At 48.7% G+C, this 19,284-nt stretch overlaps 1 protein-coding gene and 1 pseudogene across 2 annotated transcripts in view; both read right to left on the reverse strand.

The window, feature by feature from the left end:
- Positions 1 to 18,702, reverse strand: part of LOC100990437 (NADPH--cytochrome P450 reductase) — a 71,399-nt gene extending 52,697 nt beyond the window's left edge. The window contains exon 1 of one of the 2 annotated variants that reach the window (XM_003808918.4): positions 18,126 to 18,702. In XM_003808918.4, coding sequence (XP_003808966.2) covers positions 18,126 to 18,232 — 107 coding nt within the window. In that variant the 5' untranslated portion in view covers positions 18,233 to 18,702. Of the gene's footprint in view, positions 1 to 11,094; positions 11,195 to 18,125 lie in introns of those variants that run through there. The other variant, XM_063605922.1, reaches the window with a different exon arrangement.
- LOC129398165 (ribosomal protein uL30-like) lies at positions 2,706 to 11,122 on the reverse strand (annotated as a pseudogene).
- Positions 18,703 to 19,284: the final 582 nt, after the last annotated feature.

A 19,284-nucleotide genomic window follows, 5' to 3' on the forward strand; every position in this document is an offset into this window, starting at 1 on the left:
CCATTCTACCAGACTTCAAAACAATATGCCATACACTATAAATATATACAACTTTGTCAATTAAAAAATTTAAAAGCATGTTTAGTGAAGAAAATGTGCTATATTTTAAAACATAAAATTAAGGAAAACATAATCCAAACTCTTATTTGGTTTCATTCTACCAGTTTTTTACATGCATATTACAGGACATACTTTTCCTTTTTTTTTTTTTTTTTCAGATGGAGTCTCGCTCTGTTGTTGCCCAGGCTGGAATGCAGTGGTGCCACCTCGCTCAGCTCACTGCAACCTCCGCCTCCCGAGTTCAAGGGATTCTCCTGCCTCAGCCTCTGGAGTAGCTGGGATTACAGGTGCCTGCCACCATGCTCGGCTAATCTTTGTATTTGTAGTAGAGATGGGGTTTCACTATGTTGGCCAGGCTGGTCTCAAACTCCTGACCTCGCGATCCACCCACCTCGGCCTCCCAAAGTGCTGGGATTACAGGTGTGAGCCACCGTGCCCGCCCATGTTTTTAACATGATCGGTTTTATACTACATATAATTTTGTTCTACTTCTTTTCATATATTAAATTGTGAACATTTTCTCATTATAAATTCTCAAATGTCATTATATTTTCACTATTACAATGTCAAGTTACAGTGCATTTTCTAGTACAGAAAAAAAAACTGTTTTTAAAAAAGTCATGAAAAACAGGATTGATATATTTTCAACATAAGTCTTTGTAAGCCACTGATAAGTTCCTTAAAATAGAAATTCTGGCCAGGCGCAGTGGTACATGCCTGTAGTCCCAGCACTTTGGGAGGCCGAGGCAGGCAGATTGCTTAAGCTCAGGAGTTCAAGACTAGCCTGGGCAACACAACAAATCCCTGTTTCTATAAAACAATACAACAATTAGCTGGGCGTGTTGGTGCACACCTGCAGTTCCAGCTACTCGGGGGGCTGAGGCATGAGAATCACTTGAACCTGGGAGGCGGAGGTTGCAGTGAGCCAAGACTGCACCACTGCACTCCAGCCTGGGCAGACAGAGACAGAATTTGTCTCAAAAAAAAAAAAAAAGAATTTCTGAATTTGTCTTAGAAATATTTCTGAATCAAAGGGAACAAATATTTTTAAGGTCCCTGACTTACTGTCAAATTATTTTTCAAAAAGCAATTTATTTTCAAAATTTCTCTGCAGCTCTTCCTCTTCAAGGCACGCTGCTAAGCTGAAGAGACAGGAGCAATTCCACAAAGCACTGTGTGCACAGAGGCCTAGCAGCAGGTGGAAGGATGAAAGCTGAAACACAGGAATTAATAAGCACTTAAGGGAGGCCATGGCACCTGTGCCCCAGCAGGGAGGGCAAACTGAATTGAGTAGTGGCCTCAGCTTTTCTGGTGGAAGACACGTCTTTATTTCCTTGCCAAAATAAACAGAACAGATGGGAGCCGGTTCATGTGTGGGTGAGTCTGGTAGTGGTTAAGGAGGGCTTCCTGATGGAAAGGACTCAAAAGGGAAGGAGACAGAGTGGGGAAGAGCACACACCAAGGCCAGAAGGGAAAATAGAGTCACGGCTTTAAAAGGAAAAACAGGCCAGGTGTGGAGGCTCACACCTGTAATCCCAGCACTTTGGGAGACCAAGGCGGGAGGATCACTTGAGGACAGGAGTTCGAGACCAACCTGTCCAACGTGGTGAAACCCCGTCTCTACTAAAAATACAAAAAAATTAGTTGGGTGTGATGACAGGCGCCTGTAATCCCAGCTACTCGGGAGGCTAAGGCAGGAGAATCGCTTGAACCTGGGAGGTGGAGGTTGCAGTGAGCCAAGACTGCACCACTGCATTATAGCCTGGGTGAGAGAGGGAGACTGTGTCTCAAATAAATAAATAAATAAATAGATAAATAAATAAATAAAATCACACAATAAGTGGCCCTTTGTAACTGGCTTCTTTCACTTAGAATAATGTCTTCAAGGTCCATCCACGTTGTGGCATGCATAAAAGCCCTTCATTCCTCTTCATGCCTGAGTAACATTTCATCGTATGGATATACCACATTTTGTTTATCCATTCAATGGGTGATGGATACTTGGATTGTTTCCTTTTGGGGGCTGTTATAAATATTGTTGCTGGACAGGCACAGTGGCTCATGCCTGTAATCCCAGCACATTGAGAGGCTGAGGCGGGAGGATGGATTGAGGCCAGGAGTTTGAGACCAGCCTGGGTAACATAGTGAAACCCCATCTCTACAGAAAATTAAAAAATTAGTGAGGTGTGGTGGTGCACACCTGTAGTCCCCGCTACTCAGGAGGCTGAGGTTAGAGGATCACTTGAGCCCAGGAATTGGGGGTTACAGTGAGATATGATCCCAACACTGCACTCCAGCCTGGGTGACAGAGCAAGACCCTGTCTTTAAAAAATAAATACATAAGGGCCGGGCAAGGTGGCTCATGCCTGTAATCCCAGCACTCTGGGAGGTCGAGGTGGGCAGATCACCTGAGGTCGGGAGTTGGAGACCAGCCTGACCAACATGGAGAAACCCTGTCTTTACTAAAAATACAAAATTAGACGGGCGTGGTGGCACATGCCTGTAATTCCAGCTACTTGGGAGGCTGAGGCAGGAGAATCACTTGAACCCGGGAGGTGGAGGCTGCAGTGAGCCAAGATCGTGCCACTGCACTCCAGCCTGGGCGACACAGCGAGACTCCGTCAGTATAAACGTTTTCTATTTCCTTGTTTACATTTATTTATTTATTTTATTTTATTTATTTTTAGACAGGGTCTTGCTCTGTTGTCCAGGCTGGAGTGCAGTGGTGCAATCATAGGTCACCACAACCTCTACCTCCCAGGATCAAGTGATCCTCCCACCTCAGCCTCACGAGGAGCTGGGACTACAGGTGCACACCACTACACCTGGCTAGTTTCTGAATGTCTCTAAAACAAGGGTTAGTACCCCTTGGTTCTTAAGAAAAAGCACTCAGAATTGCAGAAGAGAGAAAGGCCTGCCTAGTCTACACAGCACTGTGTTTACTACAGGCTCACTAAGGAGGAGCCAAGCAATGCAACCAACGTTCACTCAACACCTACTATGTGCCAAGCACCCTGGCTAGGCACCTTCTACAATTTCTTTTGATGCATATGATAAACCTGTTTAGAGAAATATTATTTCACCCATTTTATAGACTCAGATTCAAAGCCCTAAGGACCAAGCAAGTTACTGAAATTCCCACAACTTACAGAGGGAGATTTAAAGACCTTGTGGGACCCTCTCTGTCACTTCTTGTTGCAACCCTAGACAAGGAAGGGGTGACCCAACTCCTGGCCCACAATGGTCTTGATGGTTCTCATGCTGGCTACTGTCACCCCACATTCAGCTAGTAGTGGGCTGTGCCATTCAGCAAAAACAGAGTTTCTACTAGTGCATAGAGGACCACAGAGTCACAGGGGGTGCTCTGGGCGACAGCTTCACCCACAGAACAGGTATTGGTCAGTGGGTGGCTTCCTTCGGTCCAACAAGTGGTTTCAAATCAGCTCTTCCACAAGCTGACAGGGAACAATGGTACTAATGAGACAGACAAGCCAGATGGCCCCTGGGCTGAGGCCTCAGAGGGCACCGTATTGGTCATTCCTTCCCCAGCGTTGCTTGCGTTTCACCTTGACGTTCGGTCATTGCTATGCATTCAAGGCTGGTGTCAATCACATGTGTATTGAGGCCGGGCGCGGTGGCTCACACCTGTTATCCCAGCACTTTGGGAGGCCAAAGTGGGAAGATCACCTGAGGTCAGGAGTTCAAGACCAGCCTGGCCAACATGGTGAAACTAAAAATACAAAAAGTAGCTGGGCATGGTGGTGCATGCTCTGTAATCCCAGCTACTCAGGAGGCTGAGGCAGGAAAATCACTTGAACCCGGGAGGCGGAGGTTGCGCTGAGCTGAAATCGCACCACTGCACTCCAGCCTGGGCGATAGAGCCAGACTCGGTCTCAAAAAAACAAAAAAAGTGTACTGAGCACCAACTCTAGGTCATCTCTGTGACCTGTGCTTGGATATTCACAGCATGTGTTTAAATTCTAGAATGTGGGCAGTAGGGTTACTAAAAACCCACAACATGAACAAGTCAGTAATAATTAGATCCCATCGCTATGGTGACTAAGGACGGTCATGCGGTGTCTATAAAAGCATCATAATTATCATACCATTTACAAGATTGCCCATACAGAGCTTTCTATTGCCCCATGTTGTCTTACAAGGAAGACAAAATCCTTTGGTGCTGGCCTGACATTGTACTATGCCTGCTGCTCGAGACAGGTACACTAGGTTACCCAAGATGCTCCTTTAGACTGAGGGCTTAATGCTCCATTTCTCAGACACCACCAAGAGAGCTGCGTACTTGCCGGCAGCTAGCTGTGGAGATGTGCTTGAGTTGGGAGAGCCACGGCTCTGCTGCACCCACTGGGGCTTCCTGTTAGAAAAGAGACCCACGACATCACACAGTACACCTGCATGAGAGGCTAGAGGGAAAGTCCTCCAGGCCACAGCACTAGAAAAAAGTCCTCCTGGGCAGTGACCCACATCACATGGCTTCAAGCTGAACTCTAAGCAACGTCTAGTGTGGGCAGGGTGACTCCGCTAGGCCCTTGGCCTCCATAAGGTGACTCAGTGGTTCAAGCAGCTTTTTCTCTTGTCATTCCACCATCTCAATGTTCAACTTCCGGGGCCGTCCCGATGGGAAGAAGATTGTTGGAGGGCCCGGCCCTGGCTCTTAAATGCTTCCATCCAGAAGTGACATACGTGACTTCCTCTCACAGGCCATTACCCGAAGTTAACTTCAAGAGGGCTTAGAAATGTGTGGGAGCCCAGAAACACGCAGTGAACATACGTCTGCTGCAGGTGTCCACGACTAGCTCAAGGTGACAGGGAACTGGAGGCACAACTGGTGGGAGTCTAGTTGCTCAAGAACTCATGACCTATAAACCTGATTTTTAAAAACTGAGATAGAAGCCGGGTGCGGTGGCTCACACCTGTAATCCCAGTACTTTGAGAGGCCGAGGTGGGTGGATCACAAGGTCAGGAGTTCGAGACCAGCCTGGCCAACATAGTGAAACCCCATCTCTACTAAAAATACAAAAATTAGCTGGGTATGGCAGTGTGTGCCTGTAATCCCAGCTACTTGGGAGGCTGAGGCAGGAGAATCACTTGAACCTAGGAGGTGGAGGTTGTGGTAAGTGGAGATTGTTCCACTGTACTCCAGCCTGGGCAACAGAGCAAGACTCTGTCTCAAAAAAAAAAAAAGAAACCTGAGAGACTGGGAGCAGTGGCTCATGCCTCAGGCCGAGGAGGGCAAGATCACTTGAGGTCAGGAGTTCGAGACCAGTCTGGCCAACATGGTGAAACCCCGTCTCTACTAAAAATACAAAAATTAGCTGGGCGTGGTGGTGGGCACCTGTAATCCCAGCTACTCAGGAGGCTGAGGCAAGAGAATCACTGGAACCCGGGAGGCAGAGGTTTCAGTGGGCTGAGATTGGGCCACTGCACTCCAGCCTGGACCACAGAGCGAAAGTCAGTCTCAAAAAAAAAAAAAAAAAAAAAAAACTGAGACAGAATTCACACACCATAAAATTCATCATTTTAAAGTATAAAATTCAGTGGTTTTCACTATATTCACCCATTGTGCAAGCATCACCACTACCAGATTCCAGAGCATCTTCATACCCTCAAAAGGAAATCCCACACTCATCAGCAGTCACTCCCCACTCCTGACCTGGTTTTTGTTTTTTGGGGTTTTTTTTTTTTGTTTTTTTTTTTGAGACAGGGTCTCACTCTGTCAGCCAGGCTGCTGTACAGTGGCGTGATGACAACCCAGCCTCCTGCGTTGCTGGGACTACAGGTGCCCACCACCAAGCCCCATTAATTTTTTGTTAAGATACGGGGTTTCGCCATGTTGCCCAGGTTGGTCTCGAACTCCTGGGCTCAAGCCATTAGCCCACCTCAATCTCCCAAAGTGCTGGGATTACAGGTGTGAGCCACCAAGCCCGGCCCTGATTTGTTTTTAACTAATGAACAGTGTTTTAACACTGCTCTGACATACAGGAGCTGTAATTATCACAAAGGTTAAAGGACCTTGTCCAACATCAGGGAATCGATAAATGGTGGAACCAGGATTCAAACCCAGACCAACTGTCTCCAGAGCTATTCTATCAACCATCTGTCTGCCCTTCAAGACCTTTTTAGGATACGGCAAAGTTACAGGTAGACGCAGCCTCACTGAATGACCTGTGGTTCATTTTGCAGCTGACATCCTGGCCACATCATCAGATGACAGCATTGCCCAAGATGAAATAATCCCTGCAGAAGGACACAGGATTAGTCTCGTGTCTGGGTGGAGCTATCCTGCACCTCTGTAACCCTGGTGCTCATCAGACTTTGCATAACATGAGTGCTCAATATTTGTTTTTGTTTTTTGTTTTTTTGAGACGGAGTTTCGCTCTTGTTGCCCAGGCTGGATGGAATGCAATGGCGCAACCTCAGCTCACTGCAACCTCTGCCCCCCGGGTTCAAGCGATTCTCCTGCCTCAGCCTCCCAAGTAGCTGGGATTACAGGCATGCACCACCATGCCTGGCTAATTTTGTATTTTTAGTAGAGACAGGTTTCTCCATGTTGGTCAGGCCGGTCTCGAACTCGCGACCTCAGGTGATCTGCCCGCCTCGGCCTCCCAAAGTGCTGGGATTACAGGTGTGAGCCACCACGCCTGGCCAGCACTCAATATTTGTTTGCTGAATGACTAAATGAACAGAATCTCCCAGACCAGAGTCAATGCTTCTCCCTCAATGGCACAGCACACTGGCCCTTCAGCCAGGAGCATCGGAACAGAGCCGTGCTGCTTTCTAAGACCTCGTGGCTCTGCCTGAAATCACCTACTAAAGGGCAAGAAACCAAGCCAAGCTTTTCAAATATCACAGGAAAAATAGCAGGGGTCCAGGTACAGTGGCTCATGCCTGTAATTCCAGCACTTTGGGAGGTCAACAGGAGGATCGTTTGAGCCCAGGAGTTTGAGATCGGCCTGGGCAACATAGCAAGACCCCATCTCTGCAAAAAGAAAGAAAAACTAGCCAAGCATGGTGGTGTGTGCCTGTAGTCCCAGCTACTTGGAAGGGCTTAAGGAGTTTGAGACTGCAGTGAGCAATGATCCTGGGTGACAGAGCAAGTGTCCTGCCTTAAAAAAAAAAAAAAAAAAGAGAGAGAAAAGAGAAAGAAAAAAAAAGCAGGGCACTGTACGTGGGAGGTACCAAGAGCTTCAGAACCTTCACTTTGGACTGGCTGCCTCTCACTCTGGCACAAGATCGCTCCTCACTCTGCCAGATTCTCAAGCTTCACTCCTGCCTGCTAAAATAATCGCTCTGATTCCATTCTCTTGCTCACACCTCCCAAAGAACTGCCCTTACAGAATTTACAACCGAGCCTGAACCTCTCAGCCTCTTACCTAGATGGGACCCAGAAAGGGTCACCTGTGGGAACACTCCTGTTCTTGAAAACAGTGCCTCCACCCTGGCCTAGGCCAACATCATCTTTCATCTTGTTGGTCTTTTCCACACACAAAAGTAGTCCCAGCACCTCGAAGAGAGCTTGGCACGTACGTGGTGCTCTACAAATACTTGCTGAGTACATGGGCTGCTGACCACTGCTTTATTCAATGATCCTCGTGTAAAGGCCCAGGGAAAAGCACTTTTTAAAAAAAATTTAAGAGATGGGGTCTTGCTCCATCACCCAGGCTGCAGTGTCGTGGTGCAATCATAGCTTACTACAGCCTTGAACTCTCAGGCTCAAGCGATCGTCCTGCTTCAGCCTCTTGAGTAGCTGGGACTACAGGTGCACACCACCATGCCTGGCTAATATTTTAAATGTGTATTTTCTTGTTGAAGGGACAGGGTCTCTCTCTCTCTCTTGCCCAGGCTGGTCTCAAACTCCTGGCCACAAGTGATCCTCCTGCCTCAGCCTCCCAGAGTGCTGGGACTACAGATATGAGCCATCGCGCCCAGCTGAAAAATACTAATGAGAAACTGGTCGGCTTCCTTTTTCCAATAACGCTTGCTATGTAACCCCATCCTTCTTTGCCTTGGCATCTAGGAAGCTCTGGGCAGAGCTGTGTGCTCAACCACAAGAGCTTCCCTGGACTGCTTTTTGACACCATCACCTCCCAGAGTCCTTTTCTCAATTACTAGGCTCTCAGCTTTCAGTTCCCCCTCTGGTTTTTGGTTAGGTTGGGGAAAGCATGGAAAGTGAAATTCAACAAACTCACAACCCAGTTGAGCTATAAAAGGCCAACAGACCTTGGTTCAAAACCTAGATATGCCACCTACGCACTCTGGGATCCTGGGCACACGATTTATCACAGTCCGTCTCTGGGATGACCATGCTCACAGTGCTACATTGGTTACATGAGACATAAACACCCAGCGCAGACACTCAACGGTTACACTCAACTCCTTTTATTTTCATTAGAATTTTCTATTATTTATTTATTTGGGGAATTTTCTATTTTTCATTTATTACTGTATATTTTGAGATGGGGGTCTCACTCTATCACCCAGGTTGGTGTGCAGTGGTCTGATCATGGCTCACTGCAGCCTCAACCTCCCTGGGCCCAGGTGATCCTCCCACCTCAGCCTCCCAAGTAGCTGGGATGACAGGTACACACCACCACACCCAGCTAATTTTTAAACACTGATGTTTAAAAACACTAATTTTTAAATAGAGATGGTGTTTTGCCATGTGGCCCAGGATGGTCTTGAATTCCTGGGCTCTAGTGATCCGTCCACCTCGGCCTCCCACAGTGCTAAGATTATAAGCATGAGCCACTGTGCCAGGCCCTAGGATTTTTAAAATAAACAAATTTATTCATGTCTTCAGCATCCAGGTAACTGATCTAGAAAGATTTAGAAAGAGTCAGAATATTCTTCTTCAATTATAAAATGATTACTGAATAAATTATCAACTACAGAAGGAACTTGAGACACAATTTTTCTTTTCTTTTTTTTTGTAGAGACAAGTGAGCATTTATTTTTGTGCCTTTCTTCCTATGTATATTTCAAGCCTTTTTCAAGGCCCCAGGAATCTCCGGATTCAATTATGTCCCCGGGCTTGGTCGACTGCTGCAGGACTCTTAGGGAGCCTTGTACAAATGCTAGAGTTACTCATTCACCAACATTAAACCCTAGGATAGAAGATGCAACAAAGCAAGACTCCTTTCTCCACAAAATGTGATTTCAGACGAGGCAGCAGCCAATGTAGAAAACGCTGGAATTTTTCCTTGGAACTGGACTGTGATGAGAGGTGCTGCCATGAACGTAAGCTACTGTCTTTTCTTTTCTTTTTTTTTTTTTGAGATGGAGTTTCGCTCTTGTTGCCCAGGCTGGAGGACAAAGGTCCGATCTTGGCTCACCACAACCTCCGCCTCCCGGGTTCAAGTGATTCTCCTGCCTCAGCCTCCCCAGTAGCTGGGATTACAGGCGTGTGCCACCACGCTCAGCTAATTTTTGTATTTTTAGTAGAGACGGGGTTTCTCCATGTTGGTCAGGCTGGTTTCGAACTCCCGACCTCAGGTGATCTGCCCGCCTCAGCCTCCCAAAGTGCTAGGATTATAGGCGTGAGCCACCGGGCCCGGCCAGCCACTGTCTTTCCTTTGACCCTTCCTTTCCAGTTTTTGAAGATAAAGCAGGAAATAATCTTCTCTGAAGATACTTGATAAAAATTCCACCCCGCCCCCAAAAATAACACAAGCTTCCAGTTCATTGATAAAAATTTACTGTAGTTTGGCACCTGGCTCTAGTTCAGCTGGCAGATGAGCTGATTGATGCACACACCCCCAAGAAGATGGAGGTGTGCCAATCTCCTTCAGAAAGTCCACTATTTTTGGTAGCATGACAGTCCACTGAGAGGTGGAAAGGGGACAAGAACCATGAGATCTCCTGGAAATGCTTCCTTGGGAAGGCAATTTCATGAATGAGGTCTTCCAAGCAAATGACACCAAGCTTTCCCAGGTGCTCCTCAATCACTGTGTTGTCAGAGGGATGGTCTTATTCTTGACCTTGGCTTGTCTACGTTTCAAAATGAGTTCCTGGACAGACTTCAGATTTGGAAATCCCCAGGTCACATAAGGTTACATACTATACGCTGCATTTTTAGGTTCTGGGGGGTGACTTTTACAAAGACACCACTAAAAATTTTCTTTAGGCGAAGTCTTGCAATGGCTCTCCGCACCAGTAAACTCACACCATCAATCCTTTCGACGCGTACAGCAAAGGCCAAGGAATGTTTATCTGGCGATTCCAAGGTGTGAGGTTTTACTTCTAGTCGTCTGAGACACACCTTGTCATGTTTCTGCCACCAGGAATCATGTAGGAATGATTCCAGTCGTTTAAACCTGAGCTCTTTTCCTTCCCTCTGCTCCTCCTTTGCCAAAAGTGCCTACTTTGACTGGGTGGCTTTGAGGCCTTGGTAAGCCTTCTGCTTTCAGATTTTCTGGAGCCAAAGGGATTTTTCTTTGCTCCTGCTTTGCCATCTTTCTAGTGTTGCAGCTACTGAACATGCACAACCCCACCACTGACACAAAATTTTATACCTGGATGGAAAACTAAAGTCCTACCAAAAGTTCCTACTGTACTTTGGAATAATCTTCAGAAGTACAGACCAGGCCAGGCGCAGTGGCTCACGCCTGTAATCCCAGCACTTCGGAAGGCCGAGGCGGGCAGACTGCTTCAGGTCAGGCATTCGAGACCAGCTGGGCAACATGGTGAAACCCCATCTGTACTAAAATTACAAAAAATTAGCCAGGCGTGATGGCACACACCTATAATTCCAGCTACTCAGGAGGTTGAGGCACGAGAATTGCTTGAACCCAGGAGGCAGAGGTTGCAGTGAGCCAAGATTGCGCCACTGCACTCCAGCCTGGGCGACAGAGTGACAGGCTCTGTCTCAAAAAAAAAAAAAAAAAAAAAAAAAAAAAAACTACAGATCAGACCCAATTTTGACATCTGAGCTCAGTCAATATGCAGGAGAAAGCTCAGCAGTAAACTTGGGGGACAGAAGCCATATTTATTCATTCATCCATTCATCCAAGTGCCTACCTTATGCCTGGCATTGTTCTATGCCCCAGCTTACACTCGCAGAAATGATAGGTTCCCTGTTCTCAACTGAATTCACCTTCTAGTCCAACCGTATTGCCACTAGGGAGGGGAGAATTAGACACCTTTTATTAAGTCACTATTTATCCTTTATGAAAGCAGATGAAGAAGAAAACATGCAATAAGACAGTGACAGTGACCGGGCACAGTGGCTCCTGCCTATTATCCCAGCACTTTGGGAGGCTGAGCTGGGTGGACCACTTAAGGCCAGGAGTTCGAGACTGGCCTGGCCAACATGATGAAACCCTGTCTCTACTAGAAATACAAAAATTAGCTAGGTGTGGAGGCACGTGCCTGTAGTGCCAGCTACTCGGGAGGCTGAGGCAGGAGAATCACTTGAACCTGACAGGTGGAGGTTGCAGTGAGCCAAATCTTGCCACTGCACTCCAGTCTGGGCGAAGAGAAAGGAGGGGTGACCGAAGCAGGGTTCCAAGATCAACCAGCAATGGTACCATGGACAGATCTTGGAACGTGGTGGGGAGGGGAAGAGAGGGAGAATTATGGGTCAATTACGGGTCAGCGCAGCAGGAAGTGACGAGGGGCTACAGTAAGACCACAGCAGTGGAAAGAGATTTAAAGGGCCGGGCGTGGTGGCTCACGCCTGCTGTAATCCCAGCACTTTGGGAGGCCGAGGCAGGCAGAGCGCCTGAGGTCAGGAGTTCGAGACCAGCCTGGCCAACACAGTGAAACCCTGTCTCTACTAAAAATACAAAAATTAGCTGGGCGCGGTGCCGCGCACCTATAATCCCAGCTACTCGGGAAGCTGAGGCAGGAGAATCACTTGAACCTGGGAGGCAGAGGTTGCAGTGAGCTGAGATTGTGTCACTGCACTCTGAACAACAGAGCGAGAATCTGTCTCAAAAAAAAAAAAAAAAAAAAGACTAAAAACTTACAGGACTTGGTGGTGATGGGAGACCCAGAATGGAGAGGATGGGAAAAGGGACAGGAGTCTTTTGTCCTTGGAGCTTCAGGGCCCAGGAAGTCGGTGAGGCCACTGACAGAGCTCTTGTTGTGGAGGTTTCGGGTAGATGGGCTGGGAGCTTTTGATCACTGCTGTGACGCTGAATGACTCCTGAGTTTGCAAATCACGTTACGTAAGGAACGCGTCCAACGTGTCCATGTTAAGACTGTGTGGTTTCATGAGCAGTCAAAGGGTCTGAAGCCCTTCACCAAAACCAACAGTGGCTTTTCTCCACAAGACCACAAATACCTGACGGAACATTTCTGATGCCAAACTGCACTCTGAATGATGCCGGGCACCACTGGCTAATGCACTCTCCTGTGTATTCAAGAACTGCCATCTCTGTTTGCAGTGTTGAAAACTCAACCCAGGTGACCTATGGTCACTACACATGAGTTCAGAAAGTTCAGAAAGGTGACCGTAGTTCACGTGTTCCTAACCAAACCTGCAAACCTTTGTACAGGCCCAGCCTACCCAATGCACTGATGATGCATGCCCACGAAGATCAAAGTATCACTAGGACACAGTGCTCTAAGAACACTGGCATCACCACCGCAGAGGTGATGTGACGCTGAGCTCAGAAACAGGGCTGTAGGAAAAAGTGCCGAAGATAAAAGGAGGGTAGATAAATAGAATGAGTAAGCACTGTTCTTAACTGTCACCTAGAAATAAATTACATCTGTTCCAAGTTAGAGGACACGCCCCACAATGCCCCATCTTCCTCCTCATTACTACATCCAAGTAGACAAAAGGCAACTTTTCCCCTTCTATTCTCCTACCAAATGTCTCCTAAAGAATTCAATTCTTATAAGCTGGACATGGTGGCTCACGCCTGGTAATCCTAGCACTTTGGGAGGCTGAGGCGGGTGGATCACTTGAGGTCAGGAGTTTGAAACCAGCCTGGCCAACACAGTGAAACCTCATCTCTACTAAAAATACAAAAAAAAATTAGCCGGGCGTGATGGCACGCGCCTGTAATCCCAGCTACTTGGGAGGCTGAGGCAGGAGAATTGCTTGAACCTGGAAGGCAGAGGTTGCAGTGAGCCAAGATCACACCACTGCACTCCAGCCTAGGCGAGAGAGTCAGACTCTGTCTCAAAAAAAAAAAAAAAAAAAAGAAATTCAACTCTTGGAGAACAGTCCACAGCTGACAGCACCACAGTCTGGCCACCAACATATTCTAAGTTAGCCTTGAAACTGACGCATTTCGGGAAATTATGTGTACAATTCTCTCAGCTATGTACAGATGCTGCACAAAGGAGATCCGAATGCCACACCCTCCAGCACTCCAATTAAAGGACAATTCTTAGATATCCCCCTATCCAAGTCACCTCTTTAACAAGTGAAATAAATAAGCTTCCCACATCAACAGTTTGCTGCACAAGCCACCAGAAGGATCAGGTTCCCCGGGGCTTTGTTCACAACACGTCCAAGCATCAACTGAGTTGCCACACCGACCAGCGTCAGGAGTAACAGTTACTGGGCTGGGCGCAGTGGCTCATGCCTGTAATCCCAGCGTTTTGGGAGGCTGAGATAGGAGGCTCACTTGAGGCCAGGAGTTTGAAACTAGCCTGGGCAACATAGCCAGACCCCACTTCTACAAATAATAAATAAATAAATAAATAAATAAATAAATATATATAGAGAGAGAGAGAGAGAAAAGGAAAGAAAGAAACAAACTGATGAACGTGGCTCCAGTGAACCCAACCAACTGGAGCCACCAATCTGCAAAGAACCATGGTCTGCCCCCATGGAATTCCTCCATCTTCTCTCCCTCTTATATGTATATACACACACACACACACACACACGCACACGCACGCACAGACGCAGACAGGCGTGTGCACACTAATCCCAACAAGAACACAACTGACGTAAACATCTCGCTTGGGGAGGAAAAACTTTTAAGATGTAGAGCTCTAAAACAGTATGATTACAAATTTAGACACAGTAAAAATTTCCCAAATGGTTGTTCATTCACCCAGAGAGGATATTAGGCAGTAAGAGAATATTCAGTACAAGAAAACACTGTCCTGAGCCGGACCTGGTGGCGGGTGCCTGTAATCCCAGCTACTCGGGAGGCTGAGGCACAAGAATTGCTTGAACCCAGGAGACAGAGGTTGCAGTGAGCCAAGATCGCACCACTGCACTCCAGCCTGGGTGACAGAGTGAGACTCTGTCTAAAAAAAAAAAAAAAAAAAAAACACAACACTGATCTGAGCTAGTCACATAGCCCTGACCTTTTAAAACACCTCCCCATCTCTTCCCATGGTTCCTAGGACCATTTCAGACAAGTGCCACCACGCGACCTCAGCCCCATGCAATCTACACCCTACATGCCCCCAGAGCTGGTGTGCCTGGGTGGGCTCAGAGAACTCCTAGCAATCCTCCGAGACCCAACTCAAACATCACCTCTCCCCTGGAGCCCTGCTGTGAAAACAAACAGCAGGCTCAGCACTAATAAAAGCCTCACCCCATCATCTTGAGAATGAATGCAACACACCGTGCCATTCTTGTTGAATTGTATGCTTGCTTCCCTCCCTGTGAGAGTTCTCAAGTGCCCGAACCAGAGCCTACACATATCCTAAGGCCGGATGTGTGCTTTTTTATGTGTCACACTACAGGGATCCAAACAGCGCCAAGAAGATGAAGAAGGACCCACTGTTGAAAGGGTAACACATTCTGAGCTGTCCCAGAGGCAGGTGGAGTGGGTTCTTTCTCTGACTTTAGTGATGAAGAAACTAAGGCTTGGTATAGGTCAGCGGCCTATGCAAGCAGGTAAGTGACCTCTGACTCAGATGCTTCTCCCACCTGCCCGGCAGGTCCAAATTTCTGCCCAATGCCAGATGACAAAACTGCACAGCAAAACAAGTTGTTGTTTTTTGGGTTTTTTTTTTTTTCTGAGACAGAGTCTCACTCTGTCACCCAGCCTGGAGTGCAGCGGCACGATCTCGGCTCACTGCAACCTCCGCTTCCCAGGTTCAAGTGATTCTTCTACCTCAGGCTCCTGAGTAGTTGGGATTACAGGTGCACACCACCACACCGGCTAATTTTTGTATTTTTAGTAGAGACGGGGTTTCACCACGTTGGCCAGGCTGGTCTCGAACTTCTGACCTCAAGTGATCTGCCTGCCTCGGCCTCCCAAAGTGCTGGGATTACAGGCGTGAGCCACCATGCCCAGTCAATTTTTGTATTTGTATTTTTTTATAGAGACAGAGATTTGCCGTGTTGCCCAGGCTGGTCTCAAACTCCTGGACTCAAGCAATTCACCCACCTTGGTCTCCCAAAGTGCCGGAATTACAGGCGTGAGCCACTGTTCCCAGCCTAGAATTGGCATTTGAAAGTCTTTTAAGGCTGTAGCCACCTGGGAGGCTGTGTGCTAATGAGCACAGAATCTTTGGCCAGGTGGTGGGTACTCGAAATTCCAGCTACTCAGGAGGCTGAGGCAGAATTCAAGCAAGGAAAATTGCTTGAACCTGGGGGAGGTGGAGGCTGCACTGAGCCCACTGCGCTCCAGCCTGGGCGACAGAGTGAGACTCCATCTCAAAAAAAGAAAAGAAAAGAAAATTGTCATTTCTCCATTTCACCTTTTTCTAACTTTAATTTTTAAGTGAGTCTGACATATAATAGAAAGTTAAATCCCTACATGCTCAATTGAGGCCACACACGGTGCTAGTGCCAGAGCCTGACCTCTGTTTCTCTGGCTCCTCCCTGAAGCACAAGGACATCGAAGCTCTTGTAGGGGCGGCCAGCCTCTCTGGAACCATGAAAGGTCCTATAACTTCAAGAACTTCCATCAGAAAAAAAAAAAAAAAGAAAGAAGAAATAAGAAAGCCAGGAACGGTGGCTCACACCTGTAATCTCAGCACTTTAGGAGGTCAAAGCAGGAGGACCACTTGAACCCCAGAATTCGAGACCAGCCTGGGCAACATGGCAAACCAAATCTCTAAAAAAAATTTAAAAAATTAGCTGGGTGTGGTGGTGCGTGCCTGTACTCCCAACTACTTGGGAGGCTGAGGAGGGAGGATTGCTTGAATCCTGGAGGTTGAGGCTGCAGTGAGCTATGATTGCGCCACTGCACTCCAGCCTGCACGACAGAGACCTGTCTCACAAAAAAAAAAAGTTACTTAAGAGCTAAATTATTTTTAACTTGAAATGTTCCATGGACTTCACGAGTAAATGTTCTGGATTTGCCAAGCAGTTTTGATTTCAATTGGCCTGTCTCCTAATTATACACAGACTTACCTAACACAGATCCTGATTTTCAAGGGGTTAAGGGTGGATCAACCCAGAGTCAACCAACAGCAGGTCCTAAAATTCAGGTATGTCTGGCAGCAAACATCCTCTGTGGCATTTATAAACTCCTACTACCCAGGACGATCCGCACCTGATTTACATTGGCTGCGGTCAATGCTGCTGTTTTCTGGAATATCCCTGGGTTGTTTCATTTCAAATCTACCTATTATTTCTTCAAGTGCTAGACCTGAAGAATTTTGGAAAATTAAGATCACTCCTAAGTTTCCACACCACCACGCAACTGGCAGCTAGCATCCCATTCTCTGAAATGCGGATGTTGTACAAATACTTTTTATAATAAGCTATCTGCTCAGCGAAAGTTTCCAACATTAGATGGCATGAAGGTCATAAGTAGCTCAAAAACCACTCTCTTAAAAGGAAAATAAGAACTCCTAAAACAGCCCTCCTCCCAAAAAAAAGGAAGTGGACCTTTCTGGGTTCCCTGGTTTACTAACTGGGCCTTTGGAGCTGTTCTCCTGACCAAGCCAACCCCATAACCACTCAAAAGGGATTTCCGTAGGTAGAACTTGCAAATGGTTAATGAATCAATGCCTTCTCCATAAAGCAAGGCCCGAAGAATTACAGCAGTGAACAACGGTGGGGATACTGGATCCCAGAGGGTTCCATAAACGTTCTGCTTACAAGGAGGATTAAAGTTCTCGATGCCACTCTCTGGGACCCTGTCTTGATCCTCAGAATCTCAACCCTGTGGGGAGAGCAGGGTGGCTGTCTTACTACCAGACCCACTGATCAGAAAACGGAGGCTCCAGGAGGTATCTTGCTATTGTGCCAAGAATCAAACCAGGGCCACCCAGTCCAGTCCTGTCTCCTTTTGTGCTGGCATCATTATCCAGCTTGGCCAAGCTCAGAGGCAAGGCAAGGCAAGGCTGCAGCTTTAAGGGTTTAAGAGAGGAGACAGCCACTTTCATTGAAACAGCCCCAAACTCCTTATTAGTGGTCACCAGTTTACACAAGGGTAACTCGCTTTGAAAAACAATACGCAGAAAGTCGAAGTCAAGCTCACTGAAACCTCCACTCTCCTCCCCCTGGCGCCCAAGAGACCTTGAACTCTTACCCAATTTCTCCCCCGATCTAAGGGTGTCCCGGCTCCCCCAGGAGATCCGGGTACCTGTGTTGTGGGGGCCGCCGAGACACCTGACTGCGAGGGGCACTGCCCTCAGGGATGCAGGCCGGGCTGGGGGGCTCCCGTGATCCATCGACTCAGCCCACCTGATGCTGCAGGGTTAGATTCGAGTCCCATGAGCATGCATCGAGCGCCTCTCACGTTAAGTACCCCCAGAATTCGCTGCCTCCCGAGGCCCATTCATCGTACAGATGGGGAAACTGAGGCTCGGAGAGTTAAAGTGGCTTAGCCCGTGGGGGGCGGCGGCGCGGGGACTGGACCCCGAGCCCTGAGATACCGAGCCCTAATCCTCAGCCGAGGGCCTGCCGGGCTCTCTCGGCCCAAGCTGTGGAAAAGTCGACCCTCAGGCCGCCGCGGGAGGTGAGCTCTAGGGGAAGGGCGACGCGGAGGAGGGCCGGGGTGGGAGCCATGCCTTCCGCCCGAGCGTCGGGCCAGACGCGCAGTGCTCCGGCCCGAGGGCCCACCCCGACGCAGAGAGCCAGGCGGCCGCGGTGAACTGAGGCGCCCGGCAAACCCCGAGTCCCGGGGCCCGACCTCACCCACCCCGCCGTCGCCGCGAAAGCTAGCACTCACCGCTGGCAGCCCGGCTGCTCTCTGCGGGCACCTGGGCAGGGCGCAGGCCCGCACCACTGAGGCGCTACCACCGCCTTCGCCGGCCGCGGGGGTGGGGGCGTGGCCATTGGGCCGCCGCCCCGCCCACTCGAGCCGCGCGTGCATTCCCGGAGCCCCGCGCTTCCCCCTGCAAATTTGCGCTCTTGGTACGGCCCGGCCCGGCCACGCCCCCTCGCGGCTCGGCTGGGTCGCCCCGCGGAGAAATGAAAGTGCGTGGTTCCGGGGGTGGCGGAGTCGCCTGGCGACGGCGGCTGCGGCTTCTACAGCTTGGACCCTGCAGTTCACCGGGCCGGCTGCCCACCTTCCCGGGGATCACTGCAGAACTGTGGCCGTGCGCCCGCCGGTCTAGCCTCCTCCTTCGGGCCGCCGCTTGCTTGTGATCGCCACATTGTCTCCTCCACGGCCCTGTTTCCTCACCTGAAATTGGCGAGGCTTCAGGCCCAGGTCGTCTCCCTGGGTTCCCTCCATCCAGCCTGACGGCGGAGGGCGCGCGTTTGTTTTTAGAGACAGGGTCTCGTTCTGTCGCCCAGGCTGGATTGCAGTGGTGCAGTCACAGCTCACTGCAGCCTTCAACTCCTGTGCTCAGGCGATTCTCCCACTTCAGCCTCCCAGTAGCTGGGACTACAGGCGCGCCACCACACCTAGCTAATTTTATTTTATTTTATTTGCAGAGATGCGGTCTCGCTATGATGCCCAGGTTGGTCTCGAACTGGTCTCAAGTGATCCTCCCTCCTCGGCCTCTCAAAGCGCTGCGATTACAGGCGTGAGGCCCCCCACGCTGCCTAAAGCTCGCTTTTGAAGGCCGGCCTGTTGGGGGTGGGAAGTGACCAAGCAGGAGGCAAGCCCTGGATATCCGGAAGAGGAGTGGGGGGATACAGAGAGCTTCTGGGGTTTGAAAAGTCTGGCAACCTCGGTCGGGGTGTGAAGCCCACCTCTGCCTCCTGCTATGGTTTCTACTTTACAGGGTCATGAAGATTAAGTGGTATAACCTTTGTTCCTAAAGGATTTAGAGCACGGCATTACTAAGTGTTCTCATCGCCATTGTTATTATTACTACTACTACTATTATTACTAGCTGTGCTGTGAATTCCTTTTGCAACACTGTGCAACTCACTTCTCT

This window comes from Pan paniscus, chromosome 6 (assembly GCF_029289425.2).
Source record: "Pan paniscus chromosome 6, NHGRI_mPanPan1-v2.0_pri, whole genome shotgun sequence".
In the NCBI taxonomy this organism is placed as follows: domain Eukaryota; kingdom Metazoa; phylum Chordata; class Mammalia; order Primates; family Hominidae; genus Pan; species Pan paniscus.